The sequence below is a fragment of the Ceratotherium simum genome, chromosome 13, assembly GCF_057802395.1.
Source record: "Ceratotherium simum simum isolate JZ-2026a chromosome 13, ASM5780239v1, whole genome shotgun sequence".
In the NCBI taxonomy this organism is placed as follows: Eukaryota; Metazoa; Chordata; class Mammalia; order Perissodactyla; family Rhinocerotidae; genus Ceratotherium; species Ceratotherium simum.
Window position 1 is genome coordinate 37,689,611 of NC_141912.1, and position 23,657 is coordinate 37,713,267.

Below are 23,657 nucleotides of genomic sequence, written 5' to 3' on the forward strand. Positions count from 1 at the left end.
TACAAGTTATGCTATAAGTATCAATAAATCCCCTTGAATATTTTCCTTCATTTTGCTTAATTTCCCTTTTCCCCATTTTGGGGTAATTAAGAGAATTGTTCTTGCATTACTTCCAGGCCTGCTAAATAAAAGACAGGACACATTGTTCAATTTGAATTTCAGACAAACAATGAATAATTATTTAGTACAAGTATGTCCCCAGGATTGAAATTATTTGTTGTAGATCTGAAATTCAAATTTAACTGGGCCACCCATATTTTTATTTGCTAAATTTTGCAAACTTAATTAGTTCCTTTGTCTTTTTTATGCCTTTTTTTAAAACCAACAATAATGGACTATTTTTTGATGTGCCAGTCACTGTGCTTTGAAATTGGGAGGTCTCACTGGGGCCAAGGCCAAGGTTGGATCACTCTCTGGTCATCCAAAAATATAGTCCTCCCTGTAACCCAGCTAACCCCCCCTGAGCTGTTCTTGGCTGACCCCATTCTCTCTGACTCACCCGCTTAGCCTCCTGATTTCTCAGGGTAAGAAATTAGGTTAATTATGTCCTGATGTCACTTGCCCACCTTATAAAATCCTTTCAAAGCAGCAAGGTCTCCCACGCACCTCAGTGCTCTTGAGCCTTCATAGTGTGAGTTGAGGGAGACCTACCCTCACACGGTGTCCCACCACCCTATATTCCTATTGGCACAAAATTCCCGTGACCAGTGAGGTCCATGAGCATCCCCAGGGCAGGGACTGTGTCTTTGCGTGTGTGTATCCCATAGAGCCAGCATCAGATGTAGCATATAGTAAGTGCTCAATAAATATTGGTTGAATAAATGAACTAATGGATTAGATAATGGATTAGATCATTAGAACATGAAAACAGAGGTTCTCGGAGCCGGCCTGGTTGTCCTCGGGTCGTGGCCTGGTTCTGTCTGTAGCTGGCTGTGTGACCTTGAACAAGTCACTTCCCCACTCTGAGCCTCAGTTTCCTTGTCTGAGAGATGAGGATAATGATGCTGCCCTCTCCTGCCCTCCTCAGAGCATTACCGAGAGCCTTCCAGGGTTGGGGAGTGGAAGGATGGTTTGAAAAGAAGACAAGCTGTGCGCATAAGAGGGTCACCTTCCCCAGGATGTTGCTGGAAGGACTTGCGTGTTGTCTGAGAGAGGGGAAAGGAGGCTTCAGATGCCTTTCAATGGAGACCACACTTTCTGGACCAAAACCATACACTGTATTCTGTCCATTTTTATTCTGGTTTAGAGTGATAAGAGTTTGGGCACCAGAGTTTAGACTAATAAGACAGATGATGTAGCATCAAGACTGGCCCAGATTTTCATGGATATGCAATTAACTGTCACCTTAAAAGTCACAGAGTTGTAGAATGTCAGGTCTAGAGGGCAAGTATCTTGTCTCCAAGGTCATCAGCCTGTGGGCAGCTGGACTACAGCCCAGGTCCCTTGATGCCTGGCCCAGGGAAATTTTTTACTGCCTCATCAAGTTGGCACCCCGAGGATGGGACACCTGGAGATCATCCAGAGAGGACCCCCAGGCAGGGACAAGGAGGCTGACCCCACAGCCTTGCAGGCACCAGACTGGCTGGGATGTGCCAGGTGGGCCCCCTTCTCGCCTCCGTTGTTAATAATCCAGATCAGACGTTTGTGCAAGTCAGTTTCTTTATTTGCTCAAATAACACAATACAAACACAAGACTCAGATGCCAGCATCGGGAACTCATCAAATACTTATACAGCTTAAAGAACATCGTTCCAAATAAGAAAACACAAACAGAAGGTTCCTGACCCTCATTTCAAAACTGATTCTGATCCTTCACATTTTGGCACTGTGTTCCTGAACACTGCCTAAAATAAATCCACAAATAGCTCACCTCTCCCTCACTGCTTAGAAGCAGCAATAACACTAAATGGCTTTCAGAATGTTCTGAGTTGAACTTCCTAAAACGTTGCCTCAGGTTTGAGGCCAGTCCCATCTGAGTGCCCCAGGCCTCCCCGCCCTTGGCTTCTCCCTCTCCCCTGTCCCATCCTCTGGTGCTCGCCTCAGGTTCAACAGAGCTGTACAGTGTCCACCGATGGTAACAAGATGGAGTTTGCCATCCGGCTTTTAACACCCTCTCCCCTATGGCCGTGTCTTCCAGGAAATATCCAAGGGTTATGTTCACAGCCCTGTCAGGCATGCGTGTAGATAATGAACACATGGCAAACTGTCCACCTGAGCCAAGTGGTTGAAACTGCTCAGCTGTGTAGAAGGCAGAGCCTCTAGCAGCCCACACCTCAGCTTTGTGCTAAAACAAAAAGGAGCCCCTTTCTCAAGACACTTTACTGCCATCAGTTGGAAAATTGTCATCATAAATCTATAAATCCACAACGTCTAGGAAGAGAATAGCACTTCCTGGGGCATGATGCTCTTGAGCAGTGCACGTCCGTGCAACCATCCATGGTGATCCAGCTTGAAGCCCTCCGCCATTTCCTGAAAAGCTCTCAGATTGTAGCTATAATAAAAATAACAACATACACGGACATGGCACTATGTAATTTTTAAACTCTTCACGCTCATTTTCTCACTGACTCTTGGCAAAACCCCATGAGGCAAAAGAGGTACAAGGTACCACCTTCATTTCTTTGGTCATAGAATTATAGGACACAACATTGGAAGGATTCTGAGAGATCAGAGATCCCTAATCCATAGCTCTTCCCCACCTGAGGCCTGCAGAGTTCTTGAAAGGCATCTACAGATCCATATGGGCATTAAACACTGTTGGTCAACTGAATAAATTCTGTGTTGCACACAGATGCGCGTCTGTTTAAATGCATGTGCATGCTGGTGAGAGATTAAGCAAAAATTTATTTTTAAAACTAAGACTCATTTAAAACTAACATCTGAAAAAATGTCAGCAGGCCTTCTACATGATCGTGGGCATAGTTTTAGCCCCTGTGGATCAAGAAAATACACGATGATAAAAAAAAATAAATAAGATAAAGGATTTAGTAACTCTTTTAAATGAATGTAAAAACCAGGAGGACTCACCTGAGGGCACATAAGTCAGCACTGGGGTACCCCCAGATTGCAAGGACCTTGACTCCTGGCTAGTGCCTATTGAGGTAGCTCCCCCATTTCCTCCCTAACCCTCAATTTAGAGACAGAATCACTGGTTGTGCAATTCCTGTTGAGACCAAGGCCTCCCAGGGAATGCCTGGTAGAATTGCCCAAATCTTAGGAGTTCTCTCCCTAATTTATTCATTCAATGAGGACTTAAAGATTGCCTCCAGCTCAGCGGGGCGGGCCTATTTAGTCACAGAGTAAAAGCACTGACTACCTCTCTTCAGAGAGATTTCAGCATGATAGAGCCGGAAGGGATCCGATTGGTCACTAATCCAGTCCAGAATCCAAGCTCCAGAGAGGAGAGGGGACATGCACAGGTTCTAGCAGCAGGTTTGGGGCAGATCAGCAAGTGGAGCCCTGACTCCCAGTCCAGTGCTTATTTCTCCCAACAAGGCCTCTGCCTCCAGCTTCATGGAAGGATGCTCTGTGCATTGGCTTAACAAGCCCACAGCAGTGCATGGGCGCAGAATGGCTGTCCGCTCTTGTCTTCTGTCACGTCTGTGAAGCTCTGGATTAGGACATCATGAAGCATCTTCAGGGTCTCCAGGATAAAGCCACTGATTGTTGGCTAGTTCAAAGGAACTTGAGTGCAAGGCACAGCTTTCAATCTGGACTTTGAATCTCAGGACTTGTGATGTTCTGGGATGAAAAAAGAACATAGGTTTTAGCCATAGCCCAATTATTCGTGGGTCCCACTCTGATAACAGACTGCTCATTAACCCATCAACACACCACACTAGCTCCCACCTCTGGGTCTTTGCTCACATAGTACCTCCCACCTGCAGTGTTCTTCTGGTCCTTTTCCCCCCATCTACGGCCTCTGCATCTTCAAAATCAATGCTTGCCACCTCCTGGAAGCCTCCCAGAAGCAACTTGCTTCATTGACCTCAGTTACCACTAATTTGGCATTTAATTGATATTTCATTTTGTCATAAGGAAACATTCTGTCTTTTCCACTAGCAGAACATTCCACAGGCCCTCACAGCACCTTGCACAGCTAGGCACATAGGAGGCCCTCAACATCTATTGGTTGAATGAATGAGGGAAGTGAATAAATGAATGAATGAATGGTTAGTAAAACTGGAAGATATAGTTAGGGCTACTGAGGATGTCAGAACTGACGTTTCTATAATATCGTTCATAAAGGACTCAGATCACTCCATAAGCTATTACCTAACCATCCTAGAGGGCAAATTATCCGTAATATCCCCATTCTCCGGGAGAAGACAGTGAGGCTGAGAAAAGAGAGGTCTAAGGTCACGATGAGGTCTCACCAGGAAAACAAGCGAATGTAGTGCAGTGAAGTACATTCAAATGACAAGGTATAAGTATGATGAAATAAGACCAGCTTTCTTGAGAAACTCATCACATGGCTTCTAAAACTAATTCCAGGATAAGAAGACAGTGTTTGAGTGACGGTGACATCACTGAAGTAAAGGTCTTGTTTCCCAGGGGACCATTTGGATGTAGAAGTTCTGATCCAGTTTGTCCAACACCAACAAACAGAACATTTCATTCTTTAAAGTCATGCTTTCATTCAATAGCATCTGCCCTATAGATCTGGGTCAAATGTTTGTAAGCAGGTTATCTTAAGTGGATTTGAAAAGGGTGGGGAAAACTATTTATCAGAGTCCACCAGAAAACATGAAAACTCAAATTTTTAAAAAAATCAGTGATAAATATTATCTCTAAAGGAAACAACTCAGAGCCTCAGGGGAGGGGGATTATTAGGAAAAGCATGGGACCAATCAGAAGAGTGAGAGGGATGGTAGGGGGAGGCTGTCCTTAAGGAATCAACCAAGGCAAGCTCGCTGAAGGATGTCTCCTGGAAGCCTTCCAACCAACAGCCCGTGGATCCTTCTCGTCTACCTCAACCATCCCTTATTTGATATGGAACCTTATTCTGCTTTGTTATTTAAATTTTATGACAGCCTAGAATTGGGAAGCCAAGCAGCAGAACCCATGAAATAATAAGAGGGCAAGCTAGGACAGTAGACAGTCCAATATTCCATACTGGTATCAACAGGGTAAAAACGCATGTACAGTTAGAGACCAGAGCCAAATGAAGAAGGTGCTCACTATCCAGTAAAGCCAATGAGGGTTTTGGGAAAGAAAAAGGTCACCGTGGTGTAGAATTGTCTCAGAAGGCCTCAGCAAGGAGGTGGCATTTGAGCTAGACCCCAAAAGTCCTGCACTAAGCAGGGGAGGGGAGAGGACAGCGAATAGGTCCTGTCGTGACCACAAGCCTGTTGTCGCCTGTGCCAGACTGCCCCCTCTCACCTGAGGGGCCTCCCCGTGTGGGAACTGGGGGTAACTGTGTCGGCTGTAGTGTAGGCCCACGAGGCTGAGGACGGCGTGGCTATTGTTGCCAGCAAATTTGTCGGCCAAGCCAAAGGCAAACTGGTAGGATCTCTCGACGAGGTTCCTGTGGGGCTCCGTGGAGTGGGCCTCCCGGCTGCTCAGGGTGGCCACCAGCTTTCTAAGGGAGGAGTCTGAGAGCTTGTAAAAACACCTCTTAAAGTCGGGGTGTCGCCTGATCTGGAAGCAGAAATGAAGGCAGGGCATCAGTGCTGCTGGCAGGCAGCCCCCTCTCCCCAGCTGACCCTCCTCCAACCCCACACAGCCAGGCTGGGTGCCTCACTGTCCCAGGGAGGAGCTCCCCTTGTTAAATTCCTCCACCACCCCCAGGATCTCAGAATCTGTTCTGCAAAGTCCAGCTCCAAGCAGCAGGACAAACTGAAAAAAAAAAAAAGTGCAGGTGGTTGGACTCAGAGAGCTGATGCTTAAATTGCATTTATGAGCTGTGTGACCTCTCTGAGCCTCTGTTGGTCATGCGTAGAATGGGGGTAATAATATCCCTCCCCTCCCCAGTCGTCATTGGGGGAGGGGGATTAAGTGAGGCAGTTTATGTAAAATGCTTCATGCAGAGTAGATGCTCGATGAATTTTGGATCCCAACCTAAGCCTCCTCCTCTTAATACCCAAATGTTTTAGGTTGGGTTTTCCCCAGAGGCAGACCCAGAGACAGGCACTTGCATGCAGCTCATTTATGTGGTAAGTGATCCCAGGAAACACTGATGGGGGAATGGAGACCTGGGACAAGGATGGGAAGGCAGTCCACACAGGCTGGCAGCTGGAGCCACACTCCTCAGAGTTATCCCCTCAAGGGCGAGGGAGCTGGGGTATGTGCATACCAGCTCCCATCAGCCATCGGTGGAGGGCTGCTCCTGGGGAGGTGGAGTGTTAATGCTGGCCTACTATGGGGATGGCAAAGTGGATCTGGGGGCCAGTCCTCAGGCAAAAGGATGCTGGTGTTGGTGTTGGGAGTTGGGCCAGAGAGCAGTGTGGTGGTATGGGAGGCACCAACAGAGTTCCCGACACCGATTACTCATCTATGACCTGTGTTCACACCCGACACCTCTTCACATGTGGTCTGTGTCTGTCTCTCCAAGGTTTTCAAGGGCAGCAGACGTTTTGTTATGGGCTGTCTAGCAGGAGAGGAAAATCTAAAAGCTTGAAAGAATTGGAGACCATAGAAATGCTGAAGTGTGTGCCAGACAGAGAAAAGGAAGACAGCAGAAGATGAGATGAGCGGGACCGGTGGGCCAGACCCAGGCAAGGAGGTTTTCAGGGAGGTGGGAAGTGGGCTGAACTTCAAGGAGGATTCGGACTGGGAGAGGTCCTGGCTGGCAAGGAGGGTCCACGTGAGCTTTATATACATGTCTGGCATTTTCTATATACACACTAAACTTTGTCAAGTAGGTATTTATCCCGCATTTTGCAAAGAGAAGTTAAAGGACACGCCCAAGGTTGTCCAGATGCAAAGATGAGGATTGAACTCGGGTCTCAATTGTGGGTTGATGAGGCCCCCAAGGTTGGCCTTGGGGGAACTAAGCAGTCCTCACCTGCTCCCCCAACTGGCCATCCGCTTCTTGGAGAAGAGCCACCAGCTTCTGGATGATCAGCTCCTCTAAGGAAAATAAAGAAGGATTGAGGGCCTGTTGACAAGTCCTGCACTAACACATCCATCCATTACAGACAGTATTGTGTCTCTGAAACACAGCACACAGATGGTTATGAAGGGCCAAGAAAAATCCTCCCCTGATCTAGGGCTGGAGCATGAGAGCTTCCTTTGGGTTTGCTTTCTAGAAATAAAGGGACTTTGGCCTGCTGAGCCTCACCTGCTAAGCCTCACCTCAGCTCCATTTGACAGATGGGGAAACTGAGACCTTCCAATGCCCCTTATCCAGCTACAGAGTAGTGTGGTCAGGAATGGGAGATGGGACCAGGAGCAGCTAATCAGAATGCGGGGAGGAGAAACGCCAAGGCTACTCATGCTGCCGGAACGCACCCAGAGACCGGGGCTATAAACAGCAGTATGCAGGTAGCCGTTCATACCAAGAGGTAATTGCAAATATTCAGGAAATTTGTGAACCCATTGTTATAAACTGTTGGCAGCTTGAAGTCGGCCATGGTGGCAATATTTATATACCACAGAAATCTGCAAATGCTACAAATCAGAGCTCCCCCGCCAACCCCCCACCACCAGCCTATTTGCCAGTACACCACCAGTTATGAGACCCAGAGCAACCTAAGGACTTTATATGAAACATTCAAGCAAACCAATGCAGAGGGGTGTTCAGAATACAGAATAGACAGGTGTTCTCTACCTGCAGAAGGCTCTCAACCTGCATCTGCTCCAAGCCCCAGCCGAAAGGCCAGCGCTGTCTCCTCCCTGCCCATCTAGAACCTTCTGGAGAATTTGTCAGCCGCCCTCCCAGTTCCCTACTTGGATTCAGCCTGTGAAATCTATGCCAAAGCAAAGCCCCTGGGCAGCCGTCCTCACAGGTGAGAGCAGGGTGGTACTCACTGGATTCACAGGCTCCATCCGGCTGAGGTACCCCTTCTGGCTTGTGGCTTCTGGCCTGGGAGGGTGCTTCTGAGGATCCAACGGGACCCCCTTCTGCAGGCGAGGACTCCTGGAACTCAAGAGCCTCCAAATCTGAGGGCAAACGGGAGTTGGTGTGGGCATGTCTTGCACCTGTCTCCAATCCACAAGCACATCGCGGAATCCAGGTTCTGACTAGAAGCTGTTCAAAGGCACTGGCACCAGAGGGGTACCGGTTTCCCAGGCTCCTGGATAAACCCCCAGGCCCCCTGGGCCCACCTCAGTGGAATTCACAGTGCTCCTTGCCCCTCTAGAAATCTCATTCTTCCTTCTTCCAGCAACACCCTCTGCCTCCTCACAGTCTTCAAGGAAAACCAGGTCCACCAAGTGAGCCCACGTCCCTTCAACTCTGCGAGGCTTTACTGAGTCACACAGCCTGTCTGAACCTCACTTTCTCCATCTGTCAAATGGGAGTGATAAGACTGACCTCACCAGTGTGAGCAGGTCAAGTGAGATACCGTGTGTGAAAGTGGTGGGTAGTAGGCCCTCTGTGAATGTCAGGGGAGTCGTCATACACCCAGGGGTCCTCACACTCCCGAGTAGTAAAAAAGCAGAGGCCCGGGCCATACCCTCCTTCATCAAACCTTGGTCTCTGTTTTTCTATTAGCTTTCCAGGTGATTCTGATGCACTTGTCTGAGGAACAGATGCACTGCTCTAGTACTGCCTTTGTCTATAAGTGTTCACGTGTGTATGTATGGGGGTGAGGGCGTGCGTCGTGAGTGGTTGGTCCTGCGGGCAACGAGCCCCTCTCTCCTCTCCACAGCCCCCCCACACCTCCCCTCTCTGCTCAGAGCAGAGAGTGAAAGTCAAGACTGAATGGGACACCGCACAACTGGCCAACCCCTGTCCTAGAGGAATCCTCGGGGCCAGAGGCAGCCTCTGTCACCATGGCAACACTGCGCCTGCTCACCAAGGCTGCTGGAGATGGGGGGCCGTTGGCCCCCAACACACAGGGGCGGCAAGCTGGGCCTCCTGAGTGGCCGGGACTCCGGGCTGGCAGCACGGGCAGCACCCCCTTTCTTGGCCTCCTTGAAGCCACGTTTCTTAGAAAAGGCTCTGTGTGATCTTCGCAAGTTGGACTTTTTCTCTTGGGATTTCTTTCTGCAGGCTGGGGCCAGGTTTTCTACAGCCACCTCTGGCTCCTGGACTTGAAGTTGCTGTGGGGGAGATAAGACAAGCTGAGTTAGGGCCCCCGACTTTGAGGAGATTGCAAGTGAGCTGGGGAAAGAGACCAGCATCCTCTGAAACAAACGGAGACCCCCTGGGGCTGAGGGTGCAGCCCAGAGAGAGGAGCAGTGGATGCTCAGAGCTGGGGAAACAAGTGTGGCCCCACAGGGGTCAGGGGAGGCTTCTGGAAGATGTGGAATTGGGGCAGAGGCAGGGGAGTTACTATGCCAGGTAGGGGTGGGGGTGTCCACAGTGGGAGTCAGGGGCTACACAGGGAATATCCTCCTCACCTTCTCTCGCTCCTGCTCCTCTGCGTGATGGAGTAGGGCAATGATCTTCTGGGTGAATTCTCCTAAAAAAGATCAAAGTGGTTGCTTACACTTTAGTGCTGAGAAAAGCTTTTCTCTGGTCAGGCTTGGTTTCCTAAGGCCCAGGTGGCTCCCTGAGTGGTTCTCACAAGTACTAATGAGCTTGCACTTGTGGTTGTCCCAGTACAAGGGACCCCCAAGGACCCCTCAGAGGAGGCCTGGTTCCATGGGAACATATTCACTTATCCTTTCACCAACGAGGGCCTAGATGGCTCCATCAGGTGTGAAGAGAACAGACAGGCCCTGCCTCCAGGAGAAAGTGCCTCAAGGCCACCTGGAAAGGCCTCGTGCCCAGAAGTCCCCTCACCCCGCACCTTCCTCCTCTAGGTAGAGCAAGGGCCGTTCTAATTCCCCTTCAAGGCACATTTTTCGTGAAAAGCAAACAAGGCAGAATGGAGGTAGAGGAAGCAGACCTTTAAAAGTATCTTCAGACACTGAACTGGCAGTGATTATATGATTCTAGGCTTGGCTCTGCCAATGATGAAATAACAGTAATAGTGACAGCAGCTACCATTTGTTGGGCTTCTCTCCTATGGCCCCTGCCCCCTTCTCCTGAGGCTCTGTTCTCACTCTAGGCTATGCAGCAAAAACAATATAATAATAATCAATGGCAGCTAACATTTATTTGCTTTATTGGTGTTAATTCATCTAGAGCCTCCAACAACTCTAGGAAATAAGTACTATTATTATCCCCATTTTACAGATGAGGAAACTGAGACCAGAGATGAAGTGACTTGTCCAAGTTCACACAGCTGGAAGATGTCAGAGCCCAAATTCAAATCCACGCCCTAAAGATCACACCCTCTCTGAGCCCTCCCAACACTTCCCTTGCACCGCCTTAGGTCGGCCTCCCCAGGGAGGGCGCCATCACCATCGCGGTTTTACAGCTGGGACTCAAACGAGATGAGTGACACAGTCTGGCCCGGGGCTTGCGCTCGGGACCACACGCTGCCTCCCCAGCCTGCTGCACTCAGCGGGAGGTCAGGACGGGTCACTGCCAATCTCTGGTTCAGTTTCCCTTCTGCAAGCAGAGGGGTCAGGCCGGACGTGTCCCAAGGGGCCTCTGAGGAAAGGAGGGGGTACTGACGGGATTCCGAGGCTCTGTCCAGCTGCAAGTCCTCTTCAGGTGCCCAGCTGCCTGGCGTGGAAAGCTCGAAGGGGCTTGGACCAGCGACATCTGTAGACAAGGCCTCCTGGACTTCAGGTTCTTCCAAGCCTGAGAAGCAAGATGAGATGGCAGGTGTGTTTTATGAGTCTGAGGGTGTCAACAACTGCACAGAAGTTAGCAGAGGCTCCGAAGTGCACTCCGTGGCTAGAGCATGCAGAGGCCCTGCTGGGGTGGAGGTGAGCTCCTGGGCAGGGCAGTGGCTCTGGCTCCCTGGCCCAGACCAAGCTCTGTTATCTCTATGCACTTCCACTTACCTGGCTTCCCTAAGCTCTGCTCCCCCTCCTCCCTCCCCTGCCAACCTCATCCCATCACCATGTTGTCTTGATCCGCCAGTGGGAGAGCAGATGCCCAATGCCATGGCATGAATTAACGCATCACGTCCAGAATCCTCCTGCGTGAAAATATCTCCCCTTGCGGCCTGAAAGGCCACCACTCCTTTTGCCTCCTCCATTTTAAAATGTGAATTCCCCTGGCCAGGATGGCCTGCCAGGCTGCTCCTCACTGACACCCAGGATGACCCCCTCTCCTTCTAGCTCTGGTTCCGTCATTGATGGGCCATGTGACCGTGAACACAGTTTTACCTCCCTAAGCCTCAGTTCCCTCATCTGTAAAATGGGATAATAATCCGTACTTCATAAAATGGCTGTGGGGACTGATTGAGATATAGACATGCAGTAGGGAAGTGTCTTATTTTACAGGCGAGGAGAGTGAGGCACAGAGATGGGGAATGGCATAGAAAGTACAGCGCACAACCCAGGTCTCCTGCCTCCTAGGCTCCAGCTCCTTCCTGCACATGCTACCCCCGGCCGGAGTGTGGGAGCTGAGGCTGCAGAGAGATGAGGATGTAGGGCGATTCCTGAACACGATTTCCATCGGGGGCTTAAAGAGGTTGCCTAGACCTTAGTGAAGTGTGTGTGGAGGTGACCTGCTGGCATCCTTTTCCTCCTCCCCACAGCCCTCCCCACACCGCTCAGGGCCGAGCAATAAGTCAGCTCTTAAAATGGCCAATTCCAGCCTCAGGGAAGGTTCCAGAGCAGGAGGCAGCTACAGTGTTGCTATGGTAACTACGAGCCTGCTCACCAAGGCTGCTGGAGCTGGAGGGCCGCTGGCCCCCAACACACAGGTGCAGAAAGCTGGGCCTCCTGGGCAGCCGGGACTCCGGGCTGGAAACATCTACAGCCCCTGCTCTCTTGGGTTCCTCCGAGACATGTTTCTTAACAGAAAAGCTTCTCTTGAGGCCAGACTTTTTCTCTTGAGATTTCCTCCTGAAGGCCGGCGCTGGATTTTGTGGAGCTACCTTTAGCGGAGGGGCTTGAAGTTGCTGTGGAGAGATGAGGGAAACTGAGTCAGGCCCCTGACCTTGAGGAGAGGAGCCAGCTCCCCAAGAAGCAAATGAAGAGCAACTAAGGGCTTCAGGGCGGCCCAGGCGAGGGAGGCGACAGAGCCCAGAGCAGGGGGAGCACTGGGGCCAGGAAGGACAGGTGGGCTCGAGCAAGGAGGGGGAGGCAGCAAGCCCCTGGGCATCTTTGCAGGCAGTTCGCGCCTCACCTCTTCTTCCCACTGGTCTCCCACTTTTTTGAGAAATTCCACTATCATCTGGATGGTAGCATCCTCTGAAAGAAAGTAAATGCACCCGGTTAATCCTTCTAGATGCACAAAGAACTCTTTCTAATCGCCGTCTTGGACTTCTGAGACCAACTTGGCCCTTCTGTATTGAACGAGGGGCCTCTTAAAATAGCTCCTTAGGCCACAGGAGGGGGGAAAAGCACGACATCCTGGGGCTGCTCCTTTTGAGAGAGAGTTGGAAGATCCACAGGGAAGGGTACGAGCCCAAAGCAGGAAATTTTTATAGGAAATTTCAGGTCAGCCCTTCAAGCATTCAACTTGGGCCCCACTATTTCCTCTGAACTTTGTAGATCTGTAAATATTTGCTTTGGGCTCGGCAAGTTGTGTGATCTTGGGTAAGTTCTTAGCCTCTCTGAGCCTCTTCTCTTCCCTTGTGAAATCCCTGTCCTGCTCCCCTCAGAAGCTGTCAGGCCGTCAAATGAGGGACTGTGCTTGGAAATACTTTGTAACGGTGATGCTCATCTTCTAACCTGCAAAATTCCCGTGGGGGAAATGGTGGAGACCTGGCCTAACTAAAGTGGAGGACAGACGGACTCCAACAGGCGTGACGCAGACAGCCTGCCACGATGACGCCTCCACCACACAGCCGAGTCTTTACAGGGAAGCCACCAACAACAGAAATGGTTTTCTTTGACACCCCAGTCAACCCATCCAAAGACAATGTGCCCAGAGTGGCCTCTGCCAGTTGCCAGCTGAGCAGTTTAGGGGCAAGCAAGCTTCCCTGTTTCCAGGCAGTCTGCAGGTTTTTTTGCCCCTCACTCCCCTCCTTCACTTCTCTCTCATTTTTAAATCCTGTTTGGCTTTTGTTCCTTGACTCAGTCTACCAGCTGATTCCCTCTCAGGTGAGAAAACAATTAGCGTATAAAATAAACACCCTGCAAAATAACCAACTAAATGCCTTTTAGCTATTCTTTGACAAACACATAGCTCCTCCATTGCATATCTTTTATAATATGCCCATTCTTTATAGGGAATTAGATTAATAGAGCATTACCAATTTTATTAGGAGCAATAACAGTGTTGTGGTTGTGTATGACTGTCTTTATTTCTTGGAGATGCATGCTTATTTAGGGATGAAGCATCCTTTTACTTGAAAATGGTTCAGGAACAAAATTATACACACACACACACACACACACACACACAAAGCAAATATGGCCAACTGTGAATAATTGTGAGTATATGAGTATGCCTTGAACTATTCTTTGCACTCTCCTATATATTTAAAAATATAAATATAAATTCTATATTCCTCTATTCTATATTCTTTCTATAAATTTAAAAAGACTTTTAAAAAGTCCCATTCGCATTAACACACAAGGCATCTGCATTTTGAGAGCGACCGTGCCAGGGCTAAGCAGTCGTCCAGAGCAATCCATCTCATTGGTGACGGCCACCCCAGCTGCAGGCAGAGGACACTAAGTGGATTCCGACTCACGGTCAAGCTCTGTGAGCTCCTCTTCCCGCTGGTGACTTGTGACGTGGGCAAACACCTCTGAGACTCCAGCACCCTCACCTTCGATGGGCAAGGCCTGGTGGAGAGCAGAATCGCCCCCGCCTGGAATAAAGAGGAAGGCAAATGTGTGTTGGTGTGGGTGTGTGTCAGTGCTGTTCTCCTGACCTTGTTAATCAACACGATAAAACGGCACAGAAGTCACAGCAGGACAGACGCTGCAGCAGCCAGCTCTAGCCTCCACCAGAACATCAGAGACCCACTGAGATTTCAATTCGAAGAGGCTGCCTCAACCCAGACATCCTTCCCCCAACCCACAAAATATCCTGGATCTTCCTGAGGTCTCTTCTCCCATTAAAAACACAGTGAGTTTTGAGCACTACGGGGCAAATCTCCATCCTTCTCTAGGTGTCTGTAGGGCACCCAACTCCAGGATCCTAGAGTCAGAACAGGAAGGCACCTTGGGGTCAGCTCCCTCATTTTACAAATAAGGAATCAAAGGTTCCAGAGAGGGGAAGCAACTTGCTCTAGGTCACACAGCAGGTTTATTCCTAATGGAGGCAAGTCTAGAACCAAAGTCTAGAACCAACACCCCAGCAGCTGGCTCTTTCTACTTCCCTACATCCACCCCTAGTCCTCACATATGGACTAGTTGGGGGATAGGTAGGGCTTCCCTCCTCTCCTCCCTCCCTGCCTTCTCATTTCTCCCTGGTCCATCATCCCGGAGCTGGAGTACTTAACAATAACAGCTATCATTTATGGAGCACTTTCCATGTGCCTGCTCTGGGCCGGGCCACCCCATGAGACAGCAACCGTTATTATCTCCATGTGATGGATGAAAACAAACTGAGGCTCAGAGAAGGGAGTCACCAGCCCCAGGTCACACAGCTAGTGCATGACGGAACTGGGGTTTGACCTCAAGCTCTCAGCCACAGTGCCATTCCGCGTCAGAGAAATTTCCCAGTGGTGTTGTCCCTGATAGCTGCCCCAGCTTCCCAGTCCCCGCAGTTGAGAGGTTTGAGGAGCTGGCTTAGAGCACCCTAGCCCTTGGGGTGGGGCAGTGGGGTTACCATAGAAACGGGCATGGTCTGCTCACCCCTGCGAGCTGGGCCCAGGTCAGCCTCCTCGGAGCGCGAGGCAGCAGCCGTCCCGGGCAGCCCTGCCTCTTGGCCTGCCACCTCCCCGTCTTGGGCCCTCTTGGTTTCCTCACCACGTTGCTTGTGGCCATGTTTCTTGCGGCTGGCCTTCTTGTCGTGGGCTTTCTTCCTGGAAGCTGGCTCCCCCGGTGCCTCAGGGGCTTCTGCAGGCTGTGAGAGGCCCTCCTTCCCCTTTGCCCTCCTGCTGGCCTTTTCTTTGGGTTCCTCGGGGCCTGTCCTCAGGAAGAAGTTCAGCAGGGTCTTCAGCCACCCCTGCTGGGCCCCTCTCTGGGCCTTGTCTTTCTTGGCGTCCTGCAGTGGCCTCTGCTCAGTGGGGAGAAACTCTTTGGTCTCCTCCGGGCCGAGGGCTGTGGCCGTGGTGCCCTGAGTCTCCGCAGCCTGAGCTGGGCTCTCCGGACGTCCGGGCCCGTCGCTGACCGCCCGGCGAAGTGCCCTCCTGGAGGGGGTGCTGGACAGCGAAAGGCACTGGCAGTCCCACGACTCAGAGTCCTTCCTGGGGTTCTGTGACCTGTCCAGAGACCTGGCTCTCCTCCCTGACTGAGGCCTCCTCAGGCCCCGTGGGCGATCCATTGCACTACAAGCAAAACAAACAGCTCCCTTAGGAGAGGCCGAGCAGAGCCCCCGAGGGGGGCTGCCAACGCTGGCCGGCGCACCCAGCCACCCTACCCACAACCGGCAGTAAAATCCACTCTCCACCCTGTTGTCTCGTTTCAATTCCTCAGCAACCCGGGAGGGTGGGGCATCCTTGTCCCCATTTTCCAGAGGAGGAAACTGGACTACACTACCACAGGAGGTGGTACCCCAGATCTCACAGCCAGTCCGTAGCTCCCCCAAGCCTCCAGAAGGAGCACAGCCCTGCCAACACCTTGATTTTAGTCCTTTGAGACTGATTTTGGACTTCTGACCTCCAGAACTGTAAGATAATGAATTCGTGTTGTTCCAAAGCCACTGAGTTTGAGGTATTTGTTACAGCAGCAACAGGAAGCGAACGCGGCCAGAACCAGAGGCCAAGTCCTGCCCCTCAGGCTTCAGGCGGCTCGTGCCCCTTTTCTGGCCCACATGCCCATCTGAAACATGCCTGAGACCTGCCTCTCTGTCTCACAGGCTGCTAAGAATATTTCACAAGACAGCTCCAAAAACAGCAACTCTCTTCTTCCAATTGCTCAGGCCAAAAACGTGAAGTCATCCCCCACTCCTCTCTTTCTCTCTCTCCCCGCATCTGATCCAGCAGCTGATCCAGACCTCAGCCACATCTCCCACCTCCTCCACCGGGGTCTGGGCCCCAGCTCTGCTCACCTGGACTGTTGAGGTCGCTCCTAACTGGTCTCCCTGCTCTACCCGTGTCCTCCTTCCAGAAACTTCTCCCCTCGGCAGCCCCGGGGGCTTTACAACATGAGTTAGAGCATGTGGCGCTCCTGCCTCCATGGCTTCCTTTTCATTCAGAGTCAAAGTCCTTCCAGTGTCTGGCAAGACCCCACACGACCTGGCCCTATTACCTCCCCAGTCACCTCTCACTCACTCTCTCTACTCTGCTCACACAGCCCTGCTCACTGTCCCTCAGGCCGACTCTGCCTCAGGGCCTTGACACTGGCTGTTCCCTCCTTCTAGAACATTCTTCCCCTAAACAGCCTTATGGTTTGTTGCCTCACTTGCTTCAGGGCTCTGCTCAAATGTCACCTTCCCATAGAGGCCCCACTGTGCACCCCCATTAGCACCCTGTCCTCCCTTACCACCTGAAGTTTAATTGTTTATTGTCTGAGTCTCACTCCCTCCCCTTTCTCTATTTTGCTAGGTCTTGTATCCAGAAAAATACATGGCACATTGCTGGCACTCAGTAACTCCTTATTAAACAGATAAATAAATGTATTACACACACAGTCAACTGTCCAATACAGAAGGTGTCTCTGTAGTGCAGTTAACATATAATAAATGTATTTGGATCAGTCGCACATTACAGCCGAAGGGTCCCTTCCAGTCTCCATTTAGAATGAAGCAGCTGCCCACGGAAAAGACGAAAGAACCACCTCCTCCTGGGCGGCATTTGAAGCAGGCCGGGGTGTGTGCAGTTCATTTGTGTGTCTGTGATCTGAAACTCCTAGGGCTTTCCAATTTTTCTAAAGTGTTCAGAAACCCTTTGCCCTTTGGTGGAAGTTAAAGGAAAAACCAAATATGGTTTTGAATCCCAAACCTGAGCTCCCAGAGATTCCTGTGGAGTTTAGATTCATGGATTGCCTATTCTAATTTGTAATTATAGCCTTCTCAGGCATTTACTAAGTGTTATTGAGTGTATTATGTATTTATGTATGTATTATGTATTTACATCACATCTCCTGCATTTACCAACTCATTCATTTACTTTCAAATGTAGTCTATTACTATGTCCAGCTTAGAGGCAAAAATAAGAATCTGTAATTGCGATTTCAGATGTGGGGGATCATTGTGAACGTGAGGAAGATGCACAAAGAGAGAGAAGAAAAGGCACGAGGAATCACAGAGAGGTTTGAAGGTGACAGTGACATTCAGGATGCCTTCCCTCCTTTGAGCCCTGGTCTGGGGAGGAAGGACAGAGACCATCGATTACCACCGGCACAGCTGGGCATCCACACGTGGACAATCTTCGAGGAAATCACAAAACAGGCCAGGGAAGAGGCAGGCAATTCCGAAGGCTTTATTTGCTATTTAATGTTCCTTGAAAGGAACATCTGGGTTATATGCAAACTTCTAGCAATACACGTCTATATCTTATGTGGAAATTGACTAATGTTCTTGAAAGCTTCAGAGGCTGCCTTGCTGTTGTGCTTCTGAAATACGGTGTGGGGTGGGATAAAGAGAAGAAATCATAGAAGAAAATATTTTTCTTTCTTCTCACTTATTTCTTTCTACAAACACTAATAAGCACCCACTATGTACCAGGAATTATGCTCAGTGCCAGGGATATAATAATAAACAAGATAAAGGGTGTGCCCTCAAAGAGAATGCTCTGGTCTTCAAATGGACAGGAGTGGGGTTGTGAGGAAGTGGTGATGACAGAATGCCCTATTCCCCTCATATCTGCTCTCTCTCCAGTAGCATATGGTCTTAAGAGAAGACAAATTTAGGTGGAAGGTCTATTTGATTTTAAGATCCAAGTAAGCTGAACGAGAAATCTTTACTGAATGGTGTCAGAGTTCTCCGCTTTTTCCGTATGTTCCTGTGGCCAGGGCAAATTGGATGGGGTTGGAAGAGAAGCTGTTCAATAACAAAACCACCAAACCAGCCAAACACACAGGACACCCTCTTTCAGCTCAGCCCCTTTTCTTCACATGCTAAATTGGCTCTAGGGGGCCCGTTGCATAGAGGGCTGGAGCATCCTTCCCAGCTAATGGGAAAAGAGGTGCAATAATCGTTTAGAAACCTGTCATTGCTATGGAAACGGTTTTCGCCATTGCTCATGGTCGCAGTGGCCTCCTACCACGTTCAAGGGACACATTGCTGCTTCTAATCAGAGCATCAATACAATTCTACTGGGCAATATTTTCCTTTTTGATGTTTTTTCAAGAAAACTGCCTTGATTTGGTGACCCCCTCCCTGGAACTACAGTGCCCTGAGCCCAGAGGGAGGTGAGGAAGACTAAAGAGCCACATGCAGCAGCTGCTGCGGCCCAGCAACAGGGAGAGGCAGGATGAGTGATGTGTGGCCTTAGCCATCCAGGAGGTTTCCCCAGTAATCTCCCAAGGCCTCCTAATTTCAAATCCAGTGACCTCTTCCCGTTCCTCATCCTCCCTCAAGGTCCTGTGGCCTTTGATACCATGCCCGCTTCCTTCTTGAAACTCTCTCCTCTCTGGGCAGCTGTGACCCAGCTCAGCCTGGCTCTTCTCCTACTCTCCGACTGCTCCTCCTCTGTAATGTTCCAAAGATTCTGTCTTGCAACACCAGGCCCGGGGGGGTTGAGAGAGTGTGGCTGGCCAAGGAGGGCAAACCCACCCACCCCCGGGGTGATATACTGGAAGATCCTCTCTGTAGCGGATGTGTTCTCAGACTTTTAGTCTCCAAGCTCTGAGAAGATTGTGTTTTAATATTATCTCCCCACACAAACGCTAAATTCTGTGTGCTGAAATTAAATCTTTCCAGACTTGCTGACTGCAAAATTTTGCCTATCCAGAATTCATCAAAGCAAGACTTTCTTTCTCTTTTTTCTTGTTTTGTGCCCCTGCTTTGCCTGGGCATGTTCCGCCTGACTATCGGGGAGTCCGGGACACGCTTCCAGACCAGTCACCCTGAGACTGCAGGAGACCTCCACTGCGTGGAAACCCTCTGCTCTTGTAAACTTGTTTATTGCCTTGGCAGAAAGTGGATTTCAGAGCAAAGTCCAAGTCGGCTCAGAAATACCCAGGTGATCTGCAGATCACAAGACTTCTGGTAAGATGTGACGTACACCAGCAACGTGTTTAAAAACAACAGCAAAGCCCCAGAGGAGGCACCCAGAGCTGACCTTGAGTTACTGTGGAGCAGGAAGTTTGCCAATTTTTCACAAGTGTGCTGCCGTTTTTGGTGGATTTTCTAAAGTATACACCGACCTCATCTATACTATTCTCTCATTTATTCCCAGACGCGTTACTCTATAACTGCTCTGGCGCCGTTTCATAGGGAGATCTTGCCACTCCCTTCTCCACGCCCGTAGCTCACACAATCAATATTTAACCAACAGCTGGCTGCGCCAAGGAGGAGTGTGTGTGGCACACACGTGTGGACCCACAGTCAACAGCCACAGACAGACACTCATTGCTATAGACGGAATGTCTGTGTCCCCCCAAAATTCATGTGTTGAAACCGAGCCCCCAAGGTGATGGTATTAGGAGGTGGGCCTTTGAGAGGTGATCAGGACGTGAGAGCAGAGCCCAGTCTGTGGTAGTTTGTCATAGCAGCCCAAACGGGCTGACACTCATATGTCACCGAAAGACACTCCTGTACACTATAAACCTACGTGCACCAATAACGCCCTGCCCCAGGCGTAAGGGAATAATTATTTGAGTATCTATTTGCCGTCTGCCTTCCCTGTCTAACTCCAAGTTCCAGAGAGAGGACCCGAGCCTGCGTGGTCCCCTGCCATGTCCACACTGCCTGGGAGGCTTTCAGTGTTTGTGGAGTGAATAAACTATACACAGATATGTGCAAACACGACCAGCTCACCAGTGAGCTGCCACATGGCGGTCAGGATGGCCTTTCATCTACATTTTCTCCCTTCGCCTTGGCCACGGCCCTGTGAGTCAGACAGGCTGGCGGTGGGGCACTGAGCCTCTGACCGTCAAGAGACTTGCCCAAGGTCCCTCAGCTGAGAAGTGGAGAGAGTCGGGGCTTGAATCTACCTCTCTGGATTCTAAATTCTTTCTTCTCTCTCCTACAGCAAGTGGCCTCCCGTAAATACAGACACACACACACACACAGGGACTTAGAGGTGAGCAAATCTGCTATTTCACACCGACGGCAATAACCACGTCCACACACATGCCTGCTGGGACCTGGACATGTGGAGTCACACGTCCACGTGTGCCCAGGTATTGCCACCTGTGCCCCAGAGGCAAAGACTGTAAATACAGAGCACGGGGCGCACTGACCCCTTGGCTAGAAGCCCAGCAGTGGGCTGGAGGGTCAAGGGCTGCACCCGGGGCTCACATTTACTTCTCGTCAGAACAGGTGGCCCCGCGGACACTCCCCCGGGGTGAGAGCTGTGCCTGTTGGAGCTCAAAGCCTTCAACCTGGGCTCCTGAGGTGACACGGCTCATACTTCCCCACACGCAGTGTAACGAGGGGGTAGCTGGGGGGACCCCCAACCTCCACTGGCAGGACTCGATTGGGGGACAAGGTGGTCACCTCCCCCATCAGCACTGGACCCATCCTGCTCCCATGCCCGCCTCCCAGGTGTTAGTTGGTAACAAGTCGAGGTATTCCCTCTCCTTTGTGGGGTCCCTAACAGGTCCCTAGAGTTGGAGGGACCTGAGAAGGATCTAGGCCACCTCCCGTAGTACAGGACCCCTTTATACCACACCCCTGACAGGCAGACCTGCAAGCCCTGTGGGGACACTTCCCGAAGTGGGAACTCACCACCCTTCGAGGGAGAACGTTCCACTGCTGGCCAGCCCAGATTTTAAGGAAAGTCCCCCTCAGACTGAGCTGACTTCACCAGCGGCAGGTCTTCAGACCCCTGAGGAGAGGTCCTGTCACCCCTCGAGTCCTCTGTCCCCAATGGCCCAGGTCTCCGTGGTTCCTCAGATCACATTGCTTCTAGACCCATCCCCCCGCCTGGGCACCCTTCCCCGAGTATTCCCCAGCTGGTCCTTGTCCACTTAAAAACATGAGGCCCAGGCCCAGATGCAGGGCTCCAGCCAGGGCCCAACCATGGCCGAACCCAGTGGGATCTTTGCACGAAGCCTCAGATCTCAGAGGCGCTTCAGCAGCCGCACGGCACCATTGGAGGTGTCAGCTCTGCCTTGGCCGACCCACAGCTCGGTGTAAAGGGGTGACTTTGACCATCTGCCTGTTCCTTATTGTCACCACACACACTTATCACCTCGTGCCTATTTTCCAAAAGGTCGAGGATTTGCATCTTTTGAGGATCTTTCAAAACCCAAAAGAATGAACTTCCTAGTGGTGGAACTTCAGGGGCTGTGACACAGCAGTGGGGGAGACGTGGGATGGGGGCAGTGGGGATGTCATTCACAAAGCTGGGGCGCTCCAAAATGACCACTGCTCCCCTCCATCTAGCACCAGAGTTTGTGCTCTGAAGATGCCCACACCCCATCTTATTCTCCATCCAAGACCACAGGCAATGCAACGTTACAAGCCCTCCTCAAATCTTTGCCAGAGCATCAAGCCACCAGAACTCTAGAACTCTTTTCATAAGATCTTCCTGTCCTTGGACTAACTTCCAAGAACCTTAAAATAATAGAAACTTAAACCAGCCATAGGTAAAAATAAAACCTGTTTATACAGAGTTTCCCTTTGCTTTGTACCTTTGCATAAAGTCTATAACTTGACTTCTACAACATCCAATAGAGGAATGAGCAGGAGAGGTATGTAACGCTGCCCCCATTCTACAGATGAGGAAACTGAGGCCCAAGGAAGTAAAATTCTTTGCTCAGGGTTGCGGGTTAGTAAGCAGCAGGGCTGCGACTTGAGTTCAGAGCTTGTAACTTCAAGTTAGTTCAGAGCTCTTTGCATGACAGCCCACTGGGATCACAGCATTGAATCCTGCTCTGTCTTTCTAGAGATGAAGAAACTGAGGCCCAGGGAGGGCCCAGTTAGAAGCAGAATTGGGAGTAGACCCAGGGTCTGACTCCACGGTCTACCCTCTTTTCAGGACCCCAAGATACCTACCCACTGCTACAGCCCCGTAAGGAAAGAGTATCGTTCAACTAACCTCAGACCACGAAAGTCGCTCCTGTTCCAGGACACTCTCGGCGGGGACCTCCGGACCAGGGAGCTCTGTGTCAGGTACCCCCGCAGTGGCTGGGTACCACTCTCTGTCAGCTGGAAGTTGTGTCTGATGAGGGGTGGTAGGCCCAGGAATCTCAGAGAGAAGATGCTATTGCTGCTGCCAATTCCTGAATGTCTCGGAAGATGCTTTGGTGATAGTATATGTAAGCGATTATCTCCCAGGAGCTGAGCTCACGGGCAGCTGATCCAGGGCCCGCCCACAGCCCCATCCACTCCAATCCAGGGCACTTCCTCCAGCGATAGGAGGCTTATGTCAGCTACCCCGGAAACAAAGAATTTCACTTGACACCTTCCTCATTACACACAGAACCCAATAAGAAACCCACGCTCAGAAAACAACCTTAGATCTGGCTGGAGGAAGGCCAGTCCATGGAATGAAAAATAAGCCTTTATGGGAAAGCAGGTTGGGGAAAAGGAGGAGGGTGTGGTTTATCACCTCCACACCCTCCCTCAGTTCTTTCCAAAGAGGGAGGGATCTAGAAAGAAAGGTCATTGAATGCAACACATATATTTCTTGACCTAGAGACAAAATTCAGGAGGGGGAGTTGATAAGGGCCATGTTTTCCAAATCCTGCTACCCCTGGGTAGAGTCACCATGAATCTTGACAGAACATTGTAAGAAGTCTTTAAAAAGTTACATTTTCACTTTCTATAGTGCCTGAATTTTTTTTTTTTTTTTAGAGAGAATACATACATGTTTATAATCAGAAAATAAAAACTAGTTTTATTTACACAAAAGCAAAAAATGTCCAAAATCTTGTTTTGGTTAGTTGACATGAGGAGGCATTACAAATGACAATTTCCAGGGTGTTAATATTTATTTATAAAACATTTCCAATGTAAATATTAAAAGCACTGAGCTTTGGAGTCGCCCAGACTGGAACCATTTGCCAGCTGTGTGACCTTCAACACGGTACACAACATCTCTGAGCATGTTTCTCACTCAAAAAAGGAGTGGTCACGTCAGAGAGTTGATTGTAGGGTCAAATGTGATAATGCTTATAAAGAAAACGAGAACATTTATTGAGCGCCAGGCACTTTTCTAAGTTCTTTCGGTGTCTTAAGAGTGTCCAGTACCTGGAAAGTGCTCAGCAAAGGGCCAATATTGCATTGTTGGTAGCAGAGTTATTAATGCTTCATTTATTGTGTCAGCAAACAACCATGTGCCAGGCACTGTCTTGACGCTGAATTTAGA

The 23,657-nt window shown here is 50.1% G+C and overlaps 1 protein-coding gene across 1 annotated transcript; it reads right to left on the reverse strand.

The window, feature by feature from the left end:
- Window positions 1-1,648: 1,648 nt before the first annotated feature.
- BNIP5 (BCL2 interacting protein 5) lies at window positions 1,649-22,619 on the reverse strand. The gene is made up of 12 exons (XM_014782566.2): window positions 22,386-22,619; window positions 14,929-15,563; window positions 13,818-13,937; window positions 12,302-12,366; window positions 11,834-12,074; window positions 10,673-10,801; window positions 9,508-9,569; window positions 8,961-9,207; window positions 7,972-8,103; window positions 7,007-7,071; window positions 5,383-5,640; window positions 1,649-3,741 (listed from the first exon to the last, which is right to left on the reverse strand). The coding sequence occupies exons 2-12, from the start codon at window positions 15,557-15,559 to the stop codon at window positions 3,706-3,708; spliced, it is 1,986 nt and encodes a 661-aa protein (XP_014638052.2). The 5' UTR covers window positions 15,560-15,563; window positions 22,386-22,619; the 3' UTR covers window positions 1,649-3,705.
- Between the last annotated feature and the right edge of the window lie 1,038 nt (window positions 22,620-23,657).